The 19,314-nt window shown below is 39.9% G+C and overlaps 2 protein-coding genes across 11 annotated transcripts in view; one reads left to right on the forward strand and one right to left on the reverse strand.

Annotated features, from left to right (window-relative positions):
- The window catches only part of KIAA1328 (KIAA1328 ortholog), a 355,771-nt gene extending 347,224 nt beyond the window's left edge, over positions 1–8,547 (reverse strand). For 6 of the 9 annotated variants that reach the window (XR_013443327.1, XM_078060413.1, XM_078060410.1 and 3 more), the window contains exons 1-3: positions 8,247–8,547; positions 2,884–2,919; positions 2,060–2,199 (exon numbers count right to left, since the gene is read on the reverse strand). Coding sequence is in view for 8 of the 9 variants with exons in the window: in XM_078060413.1 (XP_077916539.1) it covers positions 2,060–2,199; positions 2,884–2,919; positions 8,247–8,547 (477 nt within the window). In the remaining variant the exon portion in view is untranslated. The other 3 variants (XM_078060415.1, XM_078060417.1, XM_078060416.1) reach the window with 3 other exon arrangements.
- A 29-nt stretch (positions 8,548–8,576) lies between these two features.
- The window catches only part of TPGS2 (tubulin polyglutamylase complex subunit 2), a 70,759-nt gene continuing 60,021 nt past the window's right edge, over positions 8,577–19,314 (forward strand). For both annotated transcript variants that reach the window (XM_078060418.1, XM_078060419.1), the window contains exons 1-2: positions 8,577–8,785; positions 17,048–17,127. In XM_078060418.1, coding sequence (XP_077916544.1) covers positions 8,608–8,785; positions 17,048–17,127 — 258 coding nt within the window. In that variant the 5' untranslated portion in view covers positions 8,577–8,607. The remainder of the gene's footprint in view (positions 8,786–17,047; positions 17,128–19,314) is intronic.

Consider the following 19,314-nt stretch of genomic DNA (forward strand, 5'->3'; position numbering starts at 1 on the left):
AAAGGTTAAACAGAATTATTTACATGACCCAGCAATTCTACTTTTAGGCAAATACCCAACAGAACTGAAAACATATATCCACACAAAAACTTGTACGTGAATGTTCATAGCAACATTATTCATATAGCCAAAAAGCCTAACAACCCAAAGTCCTTCAACTGGTGAATGGATAAATATATATTCAGCCATAAAAAGTAATGAAGTAATAATACATGATACCACATAGATAAACCTTGAAAGCATTATGCTAAGTGAAAGAAGCCAGCCACAAAAGGCCACATAATATAGGATTCCATTTACATGAAATGCCCAGAATAGACCAATCTAAAGAAACTAAAGTAGATTAGTGGTTGCTAGGGGCTGAGATGAATAGAAAATGGGAAGTGACTGCTAACGCATAGGGAGTTTCTTTCTGGGGTGATGAAAATGTTCTGGAATTAGATTGTGGTGATGGATCCACAACTCTGAGAATATATAAAAAAATAATAATAATTGTACATTTTAAAAGGGTAAGTTTTATGATATGTGCATTATAGGTAAATCTGAGAAAAAAGGACAGTATTAAAGCAAAAGTAATAATGTATTGGGAGTTTACTTACAGAAGTAAAATATATGACAATATCACGAAAGTCAAGACACAGACTGTTGAAAGGTCCTCAAAATAATAGGTAAAGTGGAAAACATAACTTAAAATAGGCTGTGAAAGTTAAAGACGTATACTGTAATTCCCAAAGCCAGTGAAATAGCCCAACAAAGAATTATAGTTAATAAGCCAATAGAATCATAAAAAAATATGGACTTCATCCAAAAGAAGGCCATTGTTCAATATAAATGCACAAACCATTTTATGAAAAAACACTTGCAATTTTGATAAGATCTTGCAAATTCAACTACCATTCACGTCCCAATATAAAGTGGGTACAACAGAGATCCAAGTAACAAAGTAGGCCTTTTGGGCAAGTCACAGTTAAATCCCATGGACTACTAAACATAATAATTAGTAACAAACTAGATATTGGAAATGTCCTCAAGAACGTAAACCAGCATTGAAAAACATTTTCTATAAAGGGTTCAATAGTAAATACTTTGGCTTTCTGGACCAATAGCACTATGGTAGCAACTCTACCATTAGAATAGAAAAGCAGCAATAATATTAAAAGAATAAGCATGCTGTGTTCCAATAAAACTTTATTCACAAAACAGGCAGCAAGGAAATTGGGCCTATAGGTCATAGATTGCCAAACCCTGACTTAACCTTAACAAAAAGTAAAGTAAAATAAACCTATCAGATAAGGACATGTAGCAAAGGAATGTACAGATACTAATACAAAGGCAAAGATGAAGGAGAAATCAATGACTGGGCGATAAAGAGTCTTCATAATATTTTTAAAGTGAAGGAAATAATAATAATAATGCAGGGGAATTTTAACAAAGTTTCTTTCTTATATATAGAGGTTTATCCAACATCATCTAACAAATTCACAAGAACAAAAATCATAAAGCACACTTAATAAAAGAAAAAATGGTGGTCAATTTGATTTACTAACTTCACATGGATCAGGATGTAGGTCTTTTGAGACATACTAAGGTAATAAATTTTTCTTAACTAAGGCTTAAGGCAAGCCTAGACATTTTAGAGCAAAACCTCTGAGTATTCTACATACTTTATATATTCATACCATGTAAAGCATCCTAGAATCCTCTGTACCTTTTATTATTTTAAGGTTTTATATTTGAGAGAGAGAGACAAGCGAGAGAGTGAACACAAGCAGGTGAGTGGGAGAGGGAAAAGCAGGCTTCCTGCTGAGCAGGGAGCCCAATGTGGGGCTCGATCCCAGGACCCTGGGATCATGACCTGAGACGAAGGCAGAAGACGCCCAATGACTGAGCCACCCAGGCACCCCTCTTCTGTACCTTTTAAGATATTAGATTATCTAACGTTCTTTCAAAGACTCTTCTACCCGTTTTTATCGGTAATTGCTCAGCATAGAAAAATCACTTACTGGTCCGCATTTATAAAGATTGGAGAATAAGGGGGAAAAAAAGGGAAATTACTGACCTGTTCATTTACTGAATCTCCTGCACCTTTTAAAGACTCCATGGAGATTGAAGAGGCAGTAACCCTGGAAGTCTTAAGTTTAACGTCAGCTTTTGGACTTAACTTGTGTCTTGATTTGGTATTTCCTTCTGTAGAAATTCCTAAGGATTTCCATCAAACAAAATATCAAAATTATACTTTATTCTCTTAAACTCACCCCCCATGAAGCTCTTCTCTGATATACTTCTTTATGGGACCTGACAGGGTCATTTTAAACCTCTTAGTAAATAATGTATCATGAAAAGATTATGTTCTGAATACATTTAAGATTCAATTGAAATATTTTTAAAAGGTGACATGAAAATTCGTAAGTCATATTAAAACCAATAAATTACAACATACAATACATATCTTAATGTAGGGGAAATTAAAATCTGATTTTTTCCACATAATTAGGGTACCTTCAATGGCTCAGTTTTACTACTCATTTAGTAATAACCAGTAAGCTTTAAAGAGTCTATCACATAAACCTTATATCAAGAAGTTTTCACATTTTTCTTTGAATTTAGGCTATTATTCATAATACAAAAAATAAGAATCTCTTGCTCTTTAATAGATGAATGAAGTGTTTTACAAATTTATCAAAAGCTCACTTGCCCGACCAGCCCCTAAAATAAGGCAGTATTTCAAACCTTAGTAAGGTCTAACCACATTTTTTTTTTTAAATTAGTTTCCAATGGATTGTTCTGCATATAGTTATACCTGCAAAGTGGTCCTACTCTTTTATTTTCTCCTAACACTTAAGAAGCAAAGGAAGCTTATGAAATTAATACAGAAAATCATACCTGGAACATACACTACTGATTGTTCTTCATCAGAAACTATGAAGAAGGACATGAAGGAAAATACTAGAAAAGATCATCCAATATCCAAACGCTGCCTCTATTCTGTACTTCTAATTCCTAATTTCTTTTGACCTTGGAATTTATAATAAGCTTTTAAAAACAAAACTAGAAAGGAACCCAAGTGAAATAAATGCAGCAAAATTAGTAATCTTTTAACATTCATTTTTACATATTTATAACTATATGTTTTATAAAATTTTTGAAAGGCCTTGTTCCATAAAACTTTCATCCATGCTTATTCCCAAGTGAGATACCCTACCCTATAAATTCTGTTAAGTTCCTTTCATTTCCTTTCCTTTTGTAAACAAGGAGTTAAATGCCCCAGTTTGTTTATTATTGGAGAACTGGTAAGTTATTTTAGTCATGAATAAATAATTTCAAAATGAGCTTTAGCTTTGAAGAACAAACACGGTTTGAGGGCAAGTCAATCATGCAAACACAAAGGTTTTATTCTTCTGTAGTGCATTCATGAAATGTCCCAAGAAGCCCTACTATTTAACAAGTGGAGGAAATTTAACTTTTTTTTTTTTTTAAGAGGGGCAGGGGAAGAGAAACTCTTAAGCAGGCTCCATGCCCAGCGTGGAGCCCAAAGTGTGGTTTGATCTCACAACCCTGAGATTATGATCTGAACCAAAATCAAGAGTCTGAGGCTTAACCAACTGAGCCATCCAGCCACCCCACAAGTGGAAGAAATATAAGACAAGAAGAACTATTTAAAGGAGAAATTTAGAAAGGCTAAGATCATACCACTGGAGAGAAAACAATCCCATTTACTACTGCATCAAAAAAGAATACAATATCTAGAAATAAATTTAAACAAGGAGGTGAAAGACCTATATACACTGAAAACTTTAAGACACTGATGAAAGAAACTGAAGACACAAATAGAAAGATAGTCCATGCTTATAAATTGGAATAATTAATATTTTTAAAATGTCTATACGGATCAAAGCAATCTACAGATTCAGTGCAAACTCTATCAGAATTCCAATGCAGGGGCATCTGGGTGGCTCAGTCGGTTGGGCGTCTGCCTTAGGCTCAGGTCAAGATCCCGGAATCCCAGGATCAGTCCCGTGTCAGGCTCCCTGCTCGGCGGGGAGTCTGCTTCTCCCTCTGACCTTCACCCTCCCTGTGCTATCTCTCGCTTGCACTCTCTCTCTCTCTCTCAAATAAATAAATAAATAAAATCTTTAAAAAAAAATTCCACTGTCATTTTTCACAGAAATAGAACAAACAAACCTAAAATTTGTATAGAACCACAAAAGACCCCAAATAGCCAAGGCAATCTTAAGAATAAGGTTAAAGCATCACACTTCCTAATTTCAAACTATATTACAAAGCTATAGTAATCAAAACAGTATGGTACTGGCATAAAAGCAGACACAAAGACCCCCATGATAGCTACCCTTTTTCTGCTTTTTCTTCATTCATATCACCAATAATCATTGGACATACAACCTATTTTACTTATTCATGACCTCATCTCACTAAAATTTAAGCACCAAGTGGGTGAAGATTTTCCACTGGTTTTGTTCAATGTTTGTTATCTCCTAAAGTAAAAAAATGCCCAGCTCACAGTAAACCATCTATGAAAGAATGAAAGTGGTATTTAATTCTATGAAGCACTGTCCAGCAACTCTTTGGTGTTGTCTCTATCTTGTTGGGGTTCAGAACCCATCACCCCAAGATGTGCCACTTTGGAATGTGAATTGTTTTGAGCTGAAAACAATCAAGGCCCAAAAGACTCAAGAAGAAACTTTGACCTCCCACTAACTGCCTAAAAGAATTTGGATAGAGGACCTGCTCCCAGAGATAGGTATCACCAAAAATAACTACAATATAATATAAATAAGAGGTGGTAGGGAGGAATTTAGCAAAGTCTGTTTGTTAAAATTCCTATGTCCCATTGTTTCTATATGGCCCAAAAAACATTTGCTTACCAAACATTTACTCCTTTTCATCTTCCTATGAATTGCTTTCCTTTCCTTGAAAGTCCTAGACCTCTACTCCCTTCTCCTTAGTTCAGAATGACAAGCATAACTCAATTTTGCTTGTCTTTGGAATCTCTCACATATATGCGGATTCCCCATATGTACCTAATTAAGTTTGATTTTTCTCCTCTTAATCTGTCTCATGTCATTTTAATTCTTAGACCAGTCAGAAGTCCCTTGAAGGGTAGAGGAAAATTTCAAAATATGGGAGCAAAACCCATTAGCTACATCCATGCTAAGTATCTTTTCAAATATAAAAATGCTAAATAAATTGACCTTAACAAGAGTTTTAAAAAATAAGCCTAAACATATTTGAAGTTGCCTCCATCCAACCTATCCTTCCTAATCATTTGTAATCTATCTTCATTTCATCATCTGAAGAACCCAAATATTTACTTTCTTCAAATACAAAGTTTAAAAAAATATACAAACACATTTTATGGGAAAGTCAAAGAGACATAATATATACCAAATGTATATTGGACCTCTCATTGGGTTCTTTGTGCCACTTCAGTTCTACTTCGGTATCTTTGGAAGTTCTTTACTAAGACAAGTACAGCAAATTATAAAGCATCCTTAATGTTGGTACCAAACTCCAAACCCCAGAATTAAAGCAGTAATTAGAAACCCAAGGTAGAAGTAACAAAGAGGAAGAAGCATATCTATTCCAGATCACCAAGAGCTGAAGAAAATAAACTTAGGACTGCACACTCTAACCTTTTGAGTTTCAATCACTTACCAGCAACACACGTATATGTAATTATTATTGACCCCAGTGACTTTCCTGGCTAGTATATTATTTTAACATCAACATAAAGATTCTACTTTTAATTGAATATTCAATGGCATGGATTATAGCTACTGTAATGTTTTGACCAAGCCCCTTATAATTCATATTTGTTAATATCAAGTTAAAAATACTGTTAATGATAACATACTGGGGTGTATTTACCAATCAAATATAGATACTGCAGAAACACTAATTTCTTTTGATATTACCAGGAGCTATAATGAAGGAGGAAAGCAGTTTATGGCTGAAGGGGCATATTTTACTTGCAGATTTAACCCATAAAATGACAACATGGCATACTCATTTGTTTACACATAAGGTATAAAAACATACCTTGTGCAAAACAGCACTGCTGAATCATACTGTGCAGGAGATGCATAACTCATAAAGACAACAGTAAAAAGATGACGTTTAGTCACAGATGATTTGTCCTCACATGACAGAAACATCTAGGACTGGGAAATATCTCAATCACATTTCTCTAATTGTTTAGGCAAAGCACTGAAAATCTGTCTTTCAATAGCGTGAAAGGAGTACCTGATTATATGTACATACTTTTTGGTCTTTTACTATTGAAAGTTCTATATAAAGGCTATGGGGTGGTCTAGGAAGTCACCCGTGTAACAGAAAAAGAGATCCAGAACCAAAGACACATGATTAAACCCAATGATTCATAACTATCCTTATGCTTTTTAGCAAAGATTTATAGCAAATTTACATTTCATTGCTTTTGTGTCCTACGGACATTTAAAATGAAAATATGTGAGGCTGGATGATAACTGGTCATTATGTGGAATAGATGGGGGAAATGGGTAATACTAGTAACCTTGCAATTCATTTCAAATTGGAATTTCTATCAATGTAATCACGACCATTTCCCCCATATAATTTCAACTCCTCACTTTTAATGGGAAGATGAGTATTTCACATTAATTTTCAAAGTAAGGGAGAATGTAAGAGAAAAGGGAGGACGTAGGACTTCTATGTGAAATAAGGAATAATATGACCATATGAATAAGTGAGCATACAGGGCTGCTTCGACCAAAAGCACAGGTTCAGTTTATTACCTATTAATCAGTGCCACAGCAATACACTGCCCCACACACACACGATTTATACCTATCAGAACAATTCCACTGGTCATAGATAAAGTTAAGGAATAATAACTAAAACCACATAAGTGGTTATGAAAATGATTACACTAACAAAGCACTTTATAAGCTGATAACCTTCAAATATCTCCTCTATCACAAAATTCTATCACTGCAAGCACAGGGTTTTATGAGAAGACTCATCCCAATTTCCTGACTTTCTAATTCAGCCCAGTTCCCAGTGCACATATTCTCTTTACCTCCTTCCTGATATATAAGGAAAAAAATATTTAATGTGCACAGTGCATTAGTGTGCTTTCATCCACAGTGTATGTGCATGATTTTACTTGATTGTCACCCACCTATCAGAGATAAACGGTAATTATGTTTGGAAAGTGCCTAACACTAAACATTGAGCAGCAAGGAATGCAAAAATATCCCTCCCTCCACATGACACTGTAATCTTAGTACTGTAGCTCAATAAGGAAAACTGATAATACAATTTAGTAAGTTTCACTGGGAGCTAAGTAGAACGTGCAGAGAATGATTCTGCCAAAGTTAACAGCAATGCCTCAAATAATGCTATCAGGAATCCTAGCAAACAGACAAAAAGACTTGGTCTGTAGCCACCCAATACACGGATTGCCCTCCTTTCCTGCAACACTCCTCTAAGGAAAGTGATGTAACTTACCAGGAAAAGATCAGGCTGGGACAGTTTTGGCACACTTCTCCACACAGTTATTGAACTGGGAACACCACCACAACGGTAACAGCTCCACAGCTTCTCCACCCCCAAACAACCCAAGAACTTCAATCCTGCCAGTGGTGACCCAAAACCCGCATATAAATCAACACTACTTCCAGCAGCAATGATTTGTAACGCTTTTTATTCTGTAACCAGCATCACCAGACCCCGTTCCGCCCCACACCTCTCCGAAAATCCCAGCATGAAAGTAAATCATCACTGACAGGCCTTCGAAGATAGAAAAGGGCCTGACTTGCTCCCAACAACGCAGACCAAGGACAGTCCTAAACCAAGACAAAAAGGCTCCCTGACCAGCCAACACCATTCCCTCCGCAGAGGCGCAGTCAGCCGGCCCGAGGTCACCACGGTCAGAGGGACCCTCCCAGCCCCCTGCAGGGCCACGATTCTAGGCCATCTTTACAAAGCTCACCGCCAAGGAGGGCTGGGAAACATCAGTGCTGATTCCCCACACCTAGTGCTCCAGCCCGGTGACAGTATCAGGCTCTCTGCTACCTAACACCCCAGCCAGGGGAAAGCCCGGCACCTACACGGCGGCCGGAAAGGACGGCCCCGCCCCCGGGGACAGCATCGAGCTTCGCCCCACCACTCAGAGTCCCACGCGACCGCTCGCCGGTCGTCGCACCCGGGAGGGCGCCGGCGCCCCCTGCCAGGCGGGCAAAGGATACAGTCCCGGCTCCAGAACGCCGCCGCGCCCCGGCGGGAGGGGCTCGCCACGTCCGCCATCTTGAAACAACCGCCACTCCGGGCGTCGCGCCGCGGCCGCCCCGCCCCGGCCTTCAGGCCCAGTCCCCATTGGCCGCACCGCGCAGAGGCCTGCCCCCGCTTGCGCGGCGGGCCCCGGCGGGGCGGTAGGGTCCCGGGGGAGGAGTCGCTGTGTCTCGGCTTCGTGGTGTGGAGCGACCGCCGAGGCAACGGGAACAAGTGTGCCGCGGAACTACTACTCCCAGAGCAGTCTGGGCCTTCCATCTCCGCCCCCCAGCGCTCTCAGGCGCCAAGCACTACAACTCCCGGCATGCCGTGAAATTGATGGCCGAGCCTCTGGGGCGGCGTCCCGCCCTCCCGCCCGCCCCGCTCTCCCGCTCCGTCCCCGCCGCTGCCCCCGCCGCGCGCGGAGCGGGGACGCGAGCCATGGAGGAGACGCCGTCCCCGGGCTGCAGCAAGCCGCACCTGGAGAAGCTGACCCTGGGGATCACCCGCATCCTAGGTGAGGGGCGTGGGGAGCCGTGCGAGGCGACGGCGGAATGAGGGGATGTACACTAGAAGCAAGGTGGGGCATCGCTGCGGTGACTTCCGTTGTTCAGGAGGAGAGGGCAGCCGGGTGCGTGACTAGGCCGGGGAGCGTTTGCGGGGAGTGTTCGGACGCAGAGCTGGGAAGCCCAAAGTTCCCCCCACCACCACCCAGTCCCGCCCCAAGCCCCAGGAAAGACGCAAAGGTGAGCAAAAGGGAGACAGCAGGCACCTGACAGTGGGGACATTGGGTTTCCCGAGAGGCATTCTTGGCCAGTGAAGTATCCTTGAAACGCAACCCTTCCTCGGGTAGCAGAGAGCAGGGGAACGCTGCACGTAGCCTCCCAGGGCAACAGTTCTCACGCGCCTCTGGGTACCGCACCCTAAGTGGTTGGAAGGAGTCGAGGCTTGCGCCACTGAATGGGCTTTTCCTTTACTGAAGCTTTACTTAGCACCCGCTGCTGTTTCACACTCGGGGGCTACAGAGATGGGGTGGGGAACCAAAACACAGTTGTGTGAAAAAATCAACAGCCTAGGTCCCTCCAGAAGTGCGAAAGGCGACCAGTAGTCCTGTATTATAGCTCTGAAATAGCACACAGGAGGAAGTGATTGACCTTCTCTGGGGAGTCAGGGAGTTAAGGTGTATGTCCTACAGGAGGTGATGCTAGATTTTGAAAGACAAATTGAAGTTAGCCAGATAACCAAGGAAGAAAAAAAGTAGCCTAAGTAGGCTGGGTGGCATGCTTTGATGCCTTCCTGTCACATTTATAATAAAATCCAAATTCTGTACCGTGACCCTTAAGTCCTATGATCTGCCCTCATCTGTCTTTCTGACCTATTTTTACCCTTTTTTTGGCCACAGTGGCCTCCTTGTACCATAAACTCACCAAGCTTGTTCCTGCTTCAAGGCCCTTCCTAGACTAGGGGGGGAAAATGTGGAGTTATCTTTCCCTCACTTCATTCAAATCTCTGATTAAATATCATTACCTCAGAGAAGCCTTACCTGACTATACTTCTGGTAACACCCTTCTCTATCATTATCTTCTCTTATCCTTTATATGTTTTTAAATCCTTATAGCTTTATCACTACTTGGAATTACTTATTTGGTTGCTTTTTTTTAATTTGCCTGTCTCTTCTGTAATAGAAGTCCATGAGTTTAGGAACTTTGTCTTGTTATCCCTTAGAATTCCCCAGTGTCTACAGTAAATGCTGCAGTAAATGAGGATGAAACACCATTATATGTTTGGGAGAAATTATAAGCTTTAGAAATGAAGTTATAGGGTTGGGCAAGGAGAGATCTAATCATCAAGACCAACCATATCCTATCTCCTCATTAAAAAAGATATTTCTTTTGATTAATGTTTAATCTACTCAAGAGTGGCCAGCCAAATTTCCCTTAAGCTGTCAGTTCAATTTAACGACCTAAATAAATAACTGTAAATATTTTAAATTTCATTTATACATTTAATATATTCTGTCTGTTTTTAAGCATTTCAGATATCTGGCAAACTGGTAACACAAGGCAAAACCTACCTAAGGAATTAGCTCTGATAGTTAAATTTATAGTGAAGCTGGCCTCATGTAAACATTCTAATACTATTTATAAATTTAATCAAAACCTCATAATTTCAAGTTAATAATAAGTCAAAAATCAATTATATTTTTATTTTTTCACATTTGTTTTTTGTTTTGAAAATATATATAGAGAGAGGATTTTTAAAAACAAGGTGGCTGAGGTCAGTGGTGGGTGTGTAGTAAGCAAATTACCACACCAAAATCTTCTCTCTAAATGATGTGTGAAATAACTCCATAACTATGACAATTCTATTGAAAACCAAGCCCAGTACTACTTAAAATAGAATGCCGAAAGTGCAAAATAACTGTGAGTAAAAAGAGAAAAAACTACAAATCTCAGCACTGTCCTTGCCCTACTCCTTCACTGCTAGAGGGCTCTCTGGCAAGCAAAGGCAGAGCCAGAAATGATGCCAGCAAAGAGGCTAGTTGAAGCAACAGAGAGTTTAAAACCCCAGTACAACAGTAACAACAACTGGGTAGATCAGAGCAGGGCTGCAGGAAAGTGACTTCAAAGTAGGTGCTATTTAAAGTGTTGGCCGTGCAATTTAAAGGGACATATATTCCAGAGGAGAAAATGTGCAGAAAAGAAGGAAGAGTCCTTTGGCAATTGATGATAAAAGGGCAAAGAAAAAGGAAAGCTCACATCTCTCTCCCATTCACAACAAGCCTGCTAAAATATCTGGACTTTGCTTCAACTGACTGGAAAGTCTTTCATTAAAGTAGACATCTTGTTAAACACCACAATTTCACAAAATGAACAAGAGCAAATAGAGAACTAATGCTAAAATCAGGAAATGAAATGCTAAACAATCAACTGAGGAAAATTTTTTTATGATGATAAAGTGTTTCCTACTCAGTGGAGCAAGGAGTGGGGAAATGTTACATTTTGATAACAGATTATTAAATATAGTGTGTAAAATCTACCTGAGATACAACAAGATCAATTTCAGTTGACCTTTGAACAACACAGGTTTGAACTGTGGGTTCATTTATACATGGATTTTTTACAGTACAGTAGTATAAATGTATTTTCTCTTATGATTTTCTTAACATTTTCTTTTTTCTAGTTTATTGTAATAATACAGTATATAATACATATAACATACAAAATATGTGTTAATCAACTGTTTTATTTTATCAGTAAGGTTTCCCATAGTAGGCTATTAGTAAAGTTTTTGGAGAGTCAAAAGTTATACATGGATTTTCAACTTCATCGGGGTTGGTTCATAACCCCTAACCCCTGCATTAGTCAAGGTTCAACTGTGTAATATTTCTCTCCATCTTAGTCTTCTTTTTTTTAATTTTTTTGCAATTCTTGTTTTAAATCATTTTAATTTTTTCATCATGATAAGTGTATTCTTTAATCCTCATCCTCTATCTCACCCATTACCCCACCCACCTCCCCTCTGGTAACCATCATTTCTCTATAGTTAAGAGTCTGTTTCTTGGTTTGTCTTTATTTCTTTCCTTCACTCGTTTGTTTCTAAATTCTACATATGAGTGAGATCATATGGTATTTGTCTTTCTCTGACTGATTTCACTTAGCATGGTACTCTCTAGCTCTGTCCATGATGTTGAAAATGGCCAGGTTTCATTTTTAATGGTTGAATAATATTCCATTATATATGTATACCACATCTTTATCCATTCACCAGTCAGTGGATGCTTGGGCTGCTTCCATAGTTTAGCTGTTGTAAATAATGCTGCAGTAAACATAGGAGTGCATGTGTCCCTTTGAATTAGTGTTTTTGTATTCTTTGGGTAAATACCCAGTAGTGTGATACTGGATCATAGGGTAGTTCTATTTTTAATTTTTTGAGAAACCTCCACACTGTTTTCCACAGTGTCTGCACCAGTTTACATTCCCACCAGCAGTGCAAGAGGGTTCCTTTTTCTTCACATCCTCACCAACACTTGTTGTTTCTTGTGTTTTTGATTTTAGCCATTGTGACAGGAGTGAGGTGATATCTCATTTTGGTTTTGATTTGCATTTCCCTAATGATGAGTGGTGATGAGCATCTTTTCATGTGTCTGTTAGCTATCTGTATGTCTTCTTTGGAGAAATGCCTCTTCATGTCTTCTGCCCATTTTATAATTGGATTATCTGGTTTTTTGGGTGTTGAGTTTTATAAGACGTCTGCCTTCGGCTCAGGTCCTGATCCCAGGGTCCTGGGATCAAGTCCCACATCGAGCTCCTTGCTCAGCAGGGAGCCTGCTTCTCCCTCTGCCTGCCACTCCCCCTGCTTGTGCTCTCTCTCTCACAAATAAATAAATAAAATCTTTAAAACTTAAATGTGGAAATTCAGGTACGGGAGGGGAAAAGCAGGGTCAGTCAAGCCATCAGTTCCCCTGGTTACCCGGGGCTTTTAAAAAGGGGAACTTCACAGGTGGGGTGCCCTGGTTCCTAGTTGTTTAGCTAGTAGCTGTGTCATACAGCTAGCAATTTGTTTATTTAAGATGGATGTATTTGAAATGAAAGTGTTGGCAATCAAAAGGTTCATGTCAGGTACTTATATTAGGTGTGTGGCCTCCAGCAAAGCTAGACACTAGACTGCCCTGTGGGTATAGTCAGATGTCAGCATTATGCAACCAGCTGGATTGTTAACAAAGAATTCTGTGTTGTTCTGTCCTACAAAAGTTGGAATAATAGGATGCTAAGACTGATTGAAGCTAAGCTCTGTATTTGCATAGGATAATTGCTAAAGGGCTTTGCTGAGGGGGACACGAAGACTTGCACATAAACTCTTAACTAGACCCATACTTGGAGTAAGCCTAGCTACTTGGAGTGGCCTAGCCTCTTAGCCTCAATGTCCTTGCTATAAAATGTAAATAATAACATTTACTATTCACTGTCTTAGCTTTGGTGGTACATTGCCAAATGGGACCACTCTTGAAGGGACAGACAGGGTCTTCCATCCTAACTAGTCAAGGGCATAGCAAGGACTTAGCCCAGGTCTAAGGGCTTGAAGCTCATGGTGTTTTTCCACCGTAGTACCATGGTTCCTAATGTCTTAGAAAGGACATTAAAAAGAAGGCAGAGAAAAAAGTTGTGTATATGGTACTTTTTGCTTTTCCAGAGCACCTTTACCTTTGCTTCTTCTGCTTCCCTTATCAAGGCAAATGTTATTATAAATATTGTCATCTCTCTGAATGCTAAGGAACGTGAAGACTCATATAAGGTCACACAACTAGTGAATGCTTAAAGCAAGAGTAGAATATGTGGAGTCCAGAATTCTTAGCCTCCTATATTGGGCTGTTGCTGCATCTCAGGATCTGAACTTTGTGATAACCTGGAGAAAACTTTATGATGCATAAAAAGGACACTAACATGATTACAGAATCAGTGAACCACATTGTGATATTCTGATTTATAAGAAATATATATTTGCTCACTCAGATGACAGCTGATCCTTGAACAAAGCAGGATTAGGGCTGTTAATAGCCCCCCCCCCAAAACAGTACAGTAGAGAATCTGTATATAACTTTTAACTGCCCCGAAATTTAACTAATAGCCTACAGTCGACCAGAAACCTTACCGATAACAAACAGTTGATTAACACGTTATTTTGTATGTTGTATGTATTCTGTATTCTCATAATAAAATAGAGAAAAAAGTTATTAAAATCATAAGGAAAAAATACATTTACAGTACTGTATTTATTGAAAAAAATAGGTGTTCCAGTGTACCCATGCAGTTCAAACCCATGTTGTTCAAGGGTCAACTGTGTATTTTTTCTTAGTCCACAGTTCCTGGCTTACAGCTCCCAAACCCTTGGAATTTCCCAAGTGTTGAGAGTGGTAAAGATCTTTCATTATGTTAATGAGGTGACTTTTGGAAAGCACTTAAGGATGAGGACTGGTTGCCAGTGGATCCAATCATATGATTAGAGGGTTGGTACTTTTAGTCCCATTCCCTGACCTTTAGGAAAGGAAGACGGTCTGAAGGGTGAATCAGTCCTCAACGACTAATGATTTAATCAACCGTGCCTGTGTAATGAAGCCTCCATAAAAACCCAGAAACTTCCAGGTTGGTGAACACATGGAGGTGTGGGGAGACTAGCCTTCCTGGAGAGGGCATGGAAACTCCACACCCCTTCCCATATACCTTGTCCTAAGCATCTCTTCCATCTGGCTGTTCCTAGGTTATATTCTTTTATAATAAGCCAGTAATCTAGTAAGTCAAATGTTTCTCTGAATTCTGTGAGCCACGCTGGCAAGTTAATGGAACCTGAGGAGGGGGTCTTAGGAACCTCTGATTTATAACCAGTCAGTCAGAAGTACAGGTGACAGCTGGGCTTTGACTGCTGTCTGAAGTACAAGGAGAGGGGGTCTTGAGAACCCCCAATCTGTAGCAGGTCAGTCGGGAAGCACAGGTGAAAACCTGAACTCGTATCTGGTGTCTGAAGTGGGGAGGGTGGCAGTCTTACAGACTGAGCCCATAACCTGTGGTATCTGATGCTGTCTCCTTGTAGAACACCAGGATATCCGAGAATTGCTTGTTGGTATGAGGAAACCTCCCCACAAAAATGTTGGAGGGGTTGGGTCCAGGAACCATTTTATACATTAAACTAGATTAGAAGTCTCTGCCTTAGCCTTAGAGATTTTAAAAATTCTTTTCAATACATTCCCTGTTTACAGTATTTACTTATAGTAAATAACCAAAATATGGTTCAAAATAGAATATAATTAAGTATAAGCAAATGTGCATGCTCTCTCTCTCTCTCCCTCCCTCCCTCCCTCTCAAATAAATAAAATCTTTTTTAAAAAAGGGGTGGGGAGAGGCACCTGGGTGGCTCAGTTGGGTTAAGCGTCTGCCTTAGGCTCAGGTCATGATCCCACAGTCCTGGGATCGAGCCCCACATCAGGCTCCCTGCTCAGCGGGGAGTCTGCTTCTCCCTCTGCCCCTCCCCCTGCTTGTGCACTTGCACACACTCTCTCTCTCTCAAATAAATAAAATCTTTAAAAAAAAAAAAAGTATAAACCTATGTGGGCCCAACACTGCATGTGATGGGTTCGGATATTGGGAAAAGCAGAGATCATGGTAAACTAGAGTCATCTGAAATGGTTTCATGGAGGACGTGGAGCTTTAGCTTAGCCTTGAAGTGTGGGTAGGGCTTGGGTAGGTGGACACATTTGGGTGTGTATAATGGGAAAGGGATACAGCATAATTAAAGATAAGTACAGATTTAGTTTTGGGGCTGGGGGGCACAGGGGTGGAGACAATGAGGAAACTGACACACCTGGAACAGGGTTTGGACTATAGGGTGGAAGAAGTTAAGACCAGACAGAGAAGGGCCTTATCCTCCAAACTACAAGGAGAACCCAATAGATCAGATAGGAAACAAGCCTAGGTATGAAGAAAGTCCTCTGCTGGTATGCTGAGGATGGATCAGAGCACAGAGAGTTTGTGGCTTTGATTGCATCTACACTTGCAGTGACCATGGCCTAAAACAGTGGTGACAATGGGAATAATCTATGCAATATCACAAAGAGAAAAGTGGATAGGCTTTGTGTTAGTTCGCTAGGGCTGCCATAGAATGTACCACAAACCAGGTGGCTTAGAACAACAGATTTATTCTCACAGTCCTAGAGGCTGAAGGCCTGAAACCAAAGGCTTGGCAGTGTCACTCTCATTCTGAAACCTGGAAGGGAAGAACCTGCCTTGCCTCTTTTCTAACTTCTGGTGGTTTGCCAGCAATCTTTAACATTCCTAGTATTACAGATATACCACTCCATTTCTCCATCTTCATGTGACCCTCTTCCCTCTGTCTCTCCACAAAGCATTCTTTTTATAAGTATACCAGTCATATTGGATTTGGGGTCCGCCCTACTCCACTGTGACCTCATCTTAGCTAATTACATATTCAATGACCTTATTTCCAAATCAAGTCCTATTCTGAGGAACTGGCAGTAAGGACTTCAACATATATTTTTTGTGAGGGACACAATTCAACCCATAGCAGATTTTGTGTCTTAGATTAAGGATTTCAAGGTCCTGAGTGTGGGTAAACAGACAAGTAGAGAATGTAGGAGGAGGTATTAAAGTCTGTTGAATTCCAAGTCAGGTGGCTTCTTTTTTACTTCAGAATGAATGCTAGAACATAGCTCCACGAAGAGATTATTTGGAGACCTTTTCCTGCTTTCAAGATTTAGAGATATGATTTATTTTGTTTTCAGTATATTTCTGGATGGAATCCATTTTTCATAGTGTTAGCCTAAACTACTCAATCTGGGATCTCATAGAGTACAGATGGGTTTTATTTAGAAGAAAAACTAGCAAACAAGTTTTGTATCTTGTAAAAGTTTATTGAGGTGCTATTCTTTATTCCTTTTGACTATGTCATAAGTGAAAAGTTGAGGTATGAAATCACTAGGAATGTAGAATCTCTGATTTTTGTTCAACAACTGAAGTACTGAGCAGTGACTGTGTGTAGTGGGTGTTCTGATGATGTCCTTTCTACCAGGTTGATTGCATGGTCCTAGGTTGTGGGACTGAGTGCCTTTGAAGGACTGACCAGTTCTTCCTGTTGTCACAGTACGGGTAATAAATGCTGCTCAGAGGAATCTGATATTCCTAGGTACTCATCAACAGTCAGCCTCTAGTATTGAAATATGTGAGAGCAGCCCCACTGCAACTCTACAGACTCTCTTTTCCTCTTCCAGAATCTTCCCCAGGTGTGACAGAGGTGACTATCATAGAGAAACCACCTGCTGAACGTCATATGATTTCTTCATGGGAACAAGTAAGTGTTGCCCTTTTGAATCCTCACATCCCCACAAAGAGAGGTCAACTCCAATGGCCCTAAGAAGGAAAAATTAGGGCAGGAAACATGTCCTTACCTCAGGCCACAGCTGCCTTCTGGGTGGAGTTCACCCTTCTCTCTCTTTCTATTCAGGCCACTTAACTTCCCTGCAATTCCATACCATTTCCCCAGCCTGGAGCATCTCCTCTGAGCTCCACTATCATTTGGAGGCAGTGGAACATTCAAAGTTGTATACAACAGAGCTAAAAATCCAGCAAGGAAGGAAAAATTAAATAATAAGCATGCTGGGCAGAATGTGGTTAAGTGTTACAGAGAAGTACTAACCAGATTAATAGCTACTGCTTCCCCAACCCTCCTCTGAAATTGTATTTATTCAGTACAAGTTGTAAGCTCCTAAAATGGAACCAGGCATTGTGCTTGGTGTTGATTCCTGGGGATTCAGTGGTAATCAAAAAACAGTTCCTTACCTCTTAATGTTACATACTGTCTAAGACATAGTGTAGATCTTTATGAGTATAATTACCAAGCAGATTTAGCACTGTGAGAGAGAGAGGCAAATGGAGCATTGTCAGGAGGCTTGACCTAGTCTGGAGGTTAAGAAAGGTTTTTCCCACAGAAGTTAGGAGAGCTTGTTAACCAGATAGTTGGGATCTGGGAAGAAGGGGCTTTCAACCTGTGTGAAGGCTTTGAAATGGGAAAGATTAAATTTTCCAAGAGCATAAAGCAGGTCCCTGTGCCTGGTGCACAGGAGAGCAAGAGAGAGAGGTTGGCAAGGACCAGCACATGTAGGCTTCTTAGATGGTCGGGAGTTTGCTCTTTTTTTTTTTTTTTTTTGGAGTGGGTAGGCAGAGGGAGAGAGAATCTTAAGTATGTGGGGCTTGATCTCACTACCCTGAGTTCATGACTTGAGCCGAGATCAAGAGTTGGACGCTTAACTGACTGAGCCACCCAGGTGCCTCTAAGCTTTTAGTTTAATTCCAATTAGTTAACATACAGTGTTATATTAGTTTCAAGTGTACAATATAGTAATTTAACACTTTCATACATTACCCTGTGCTCATCACAAGTGCACTCCTTAATCCCCATCACCTATTTAACCCACTCCTCCCCCCCTTCCCCTCTAGTAACCATCAGTTTTTTCTCTATAATTAAGGGTCTGTTTCTTGATTTGTCTCTATCTTTTCTTCCCCCTTTGATCATTTGTTTTGTTTCTTAAATTCCACATATGAATGAAATCGTATGGTATTTGTCTTTCTTTGACTTACTTCACTTAGCATAATACACTCTAACCCCATCCATGTCCTTGGAAATGGGAAGATTTCATTCTTTTCTATGGCTGAGTAATATTCCATTATATAAATACATATATATGCCACATCTTGTTTATCCATTCATCTATAGATGGAAACTTGGGCTGCTTCCGTATCTTGGCTATTGTAAATAATGCTGTTATATAAATGAGGGGGTGCATGTATCCCTTTGAATCACTGTTTTTGTATTCTTTGTGTAGATACCCAGTAGTGCGATTGCTGGATTGTAGGCTAGTTCTATTTTTATCTTTTTGAGGAACCTCCGTACTGTTTTCCACAGTGGCTGCACTGGTTTGCATTCCCACCAGCAGTGCAAGGGGGTTCCTTTTTCTCCACATCCTCACCAAACAATACCACCTGTTGTTTCTGTGTTGCTGATTTTAGCCATTCTGACAGGTGTGAGGATATCTCATTGTAGTTTTGATTTGCATTTCCCTGATGATAAGTGATGATGAGCATCTTTTCACGTGTCTGTTGGCCACCTGTATGTTTTCTTTGGAAAAATGTCTTCTGCCCATTTTATAATTGTATTATTTGATTTTGGGGTGTTGAGTTTGATAAATGCTTTCTATATTTGGGATACTAATCCTTTATCAGATATGTCATTTGCAAATACTTTCTCCCATTCTGTAGGTTGGCTTTTAGTTTTGTTGTTTCCTTTGCTGTGCAGAAGTTTTTTATTTTTATGTAGTCCCAAAAGTTTATTTTTGCTTTTATTTCCCTTGCCTCAGGAGACATATCTAGAAGAAAGTTGATTTGGCTGATGTCAAAGAAGTTATTGCCTGTGTTCTTTTCTAGGATTTTTATAGCTTCAGGTCTCACATTTAGGTCCTTAGTCCATTTTGAATTTATTTTT

Source organism: Halichoerus grypus, chromosome 13, assembly GCF_964656455.1.
Source record: "Halichoerus grypus chromosome 13, mHalGry1.hap1.1, whole genome shotgun sequence".
Taxonomy (NCBI): Eukaryota; Metazoa; Chordata; class Mammalia; order Carnivora; family Phocidae; genus Halichoerus; species Halichoerus grypus.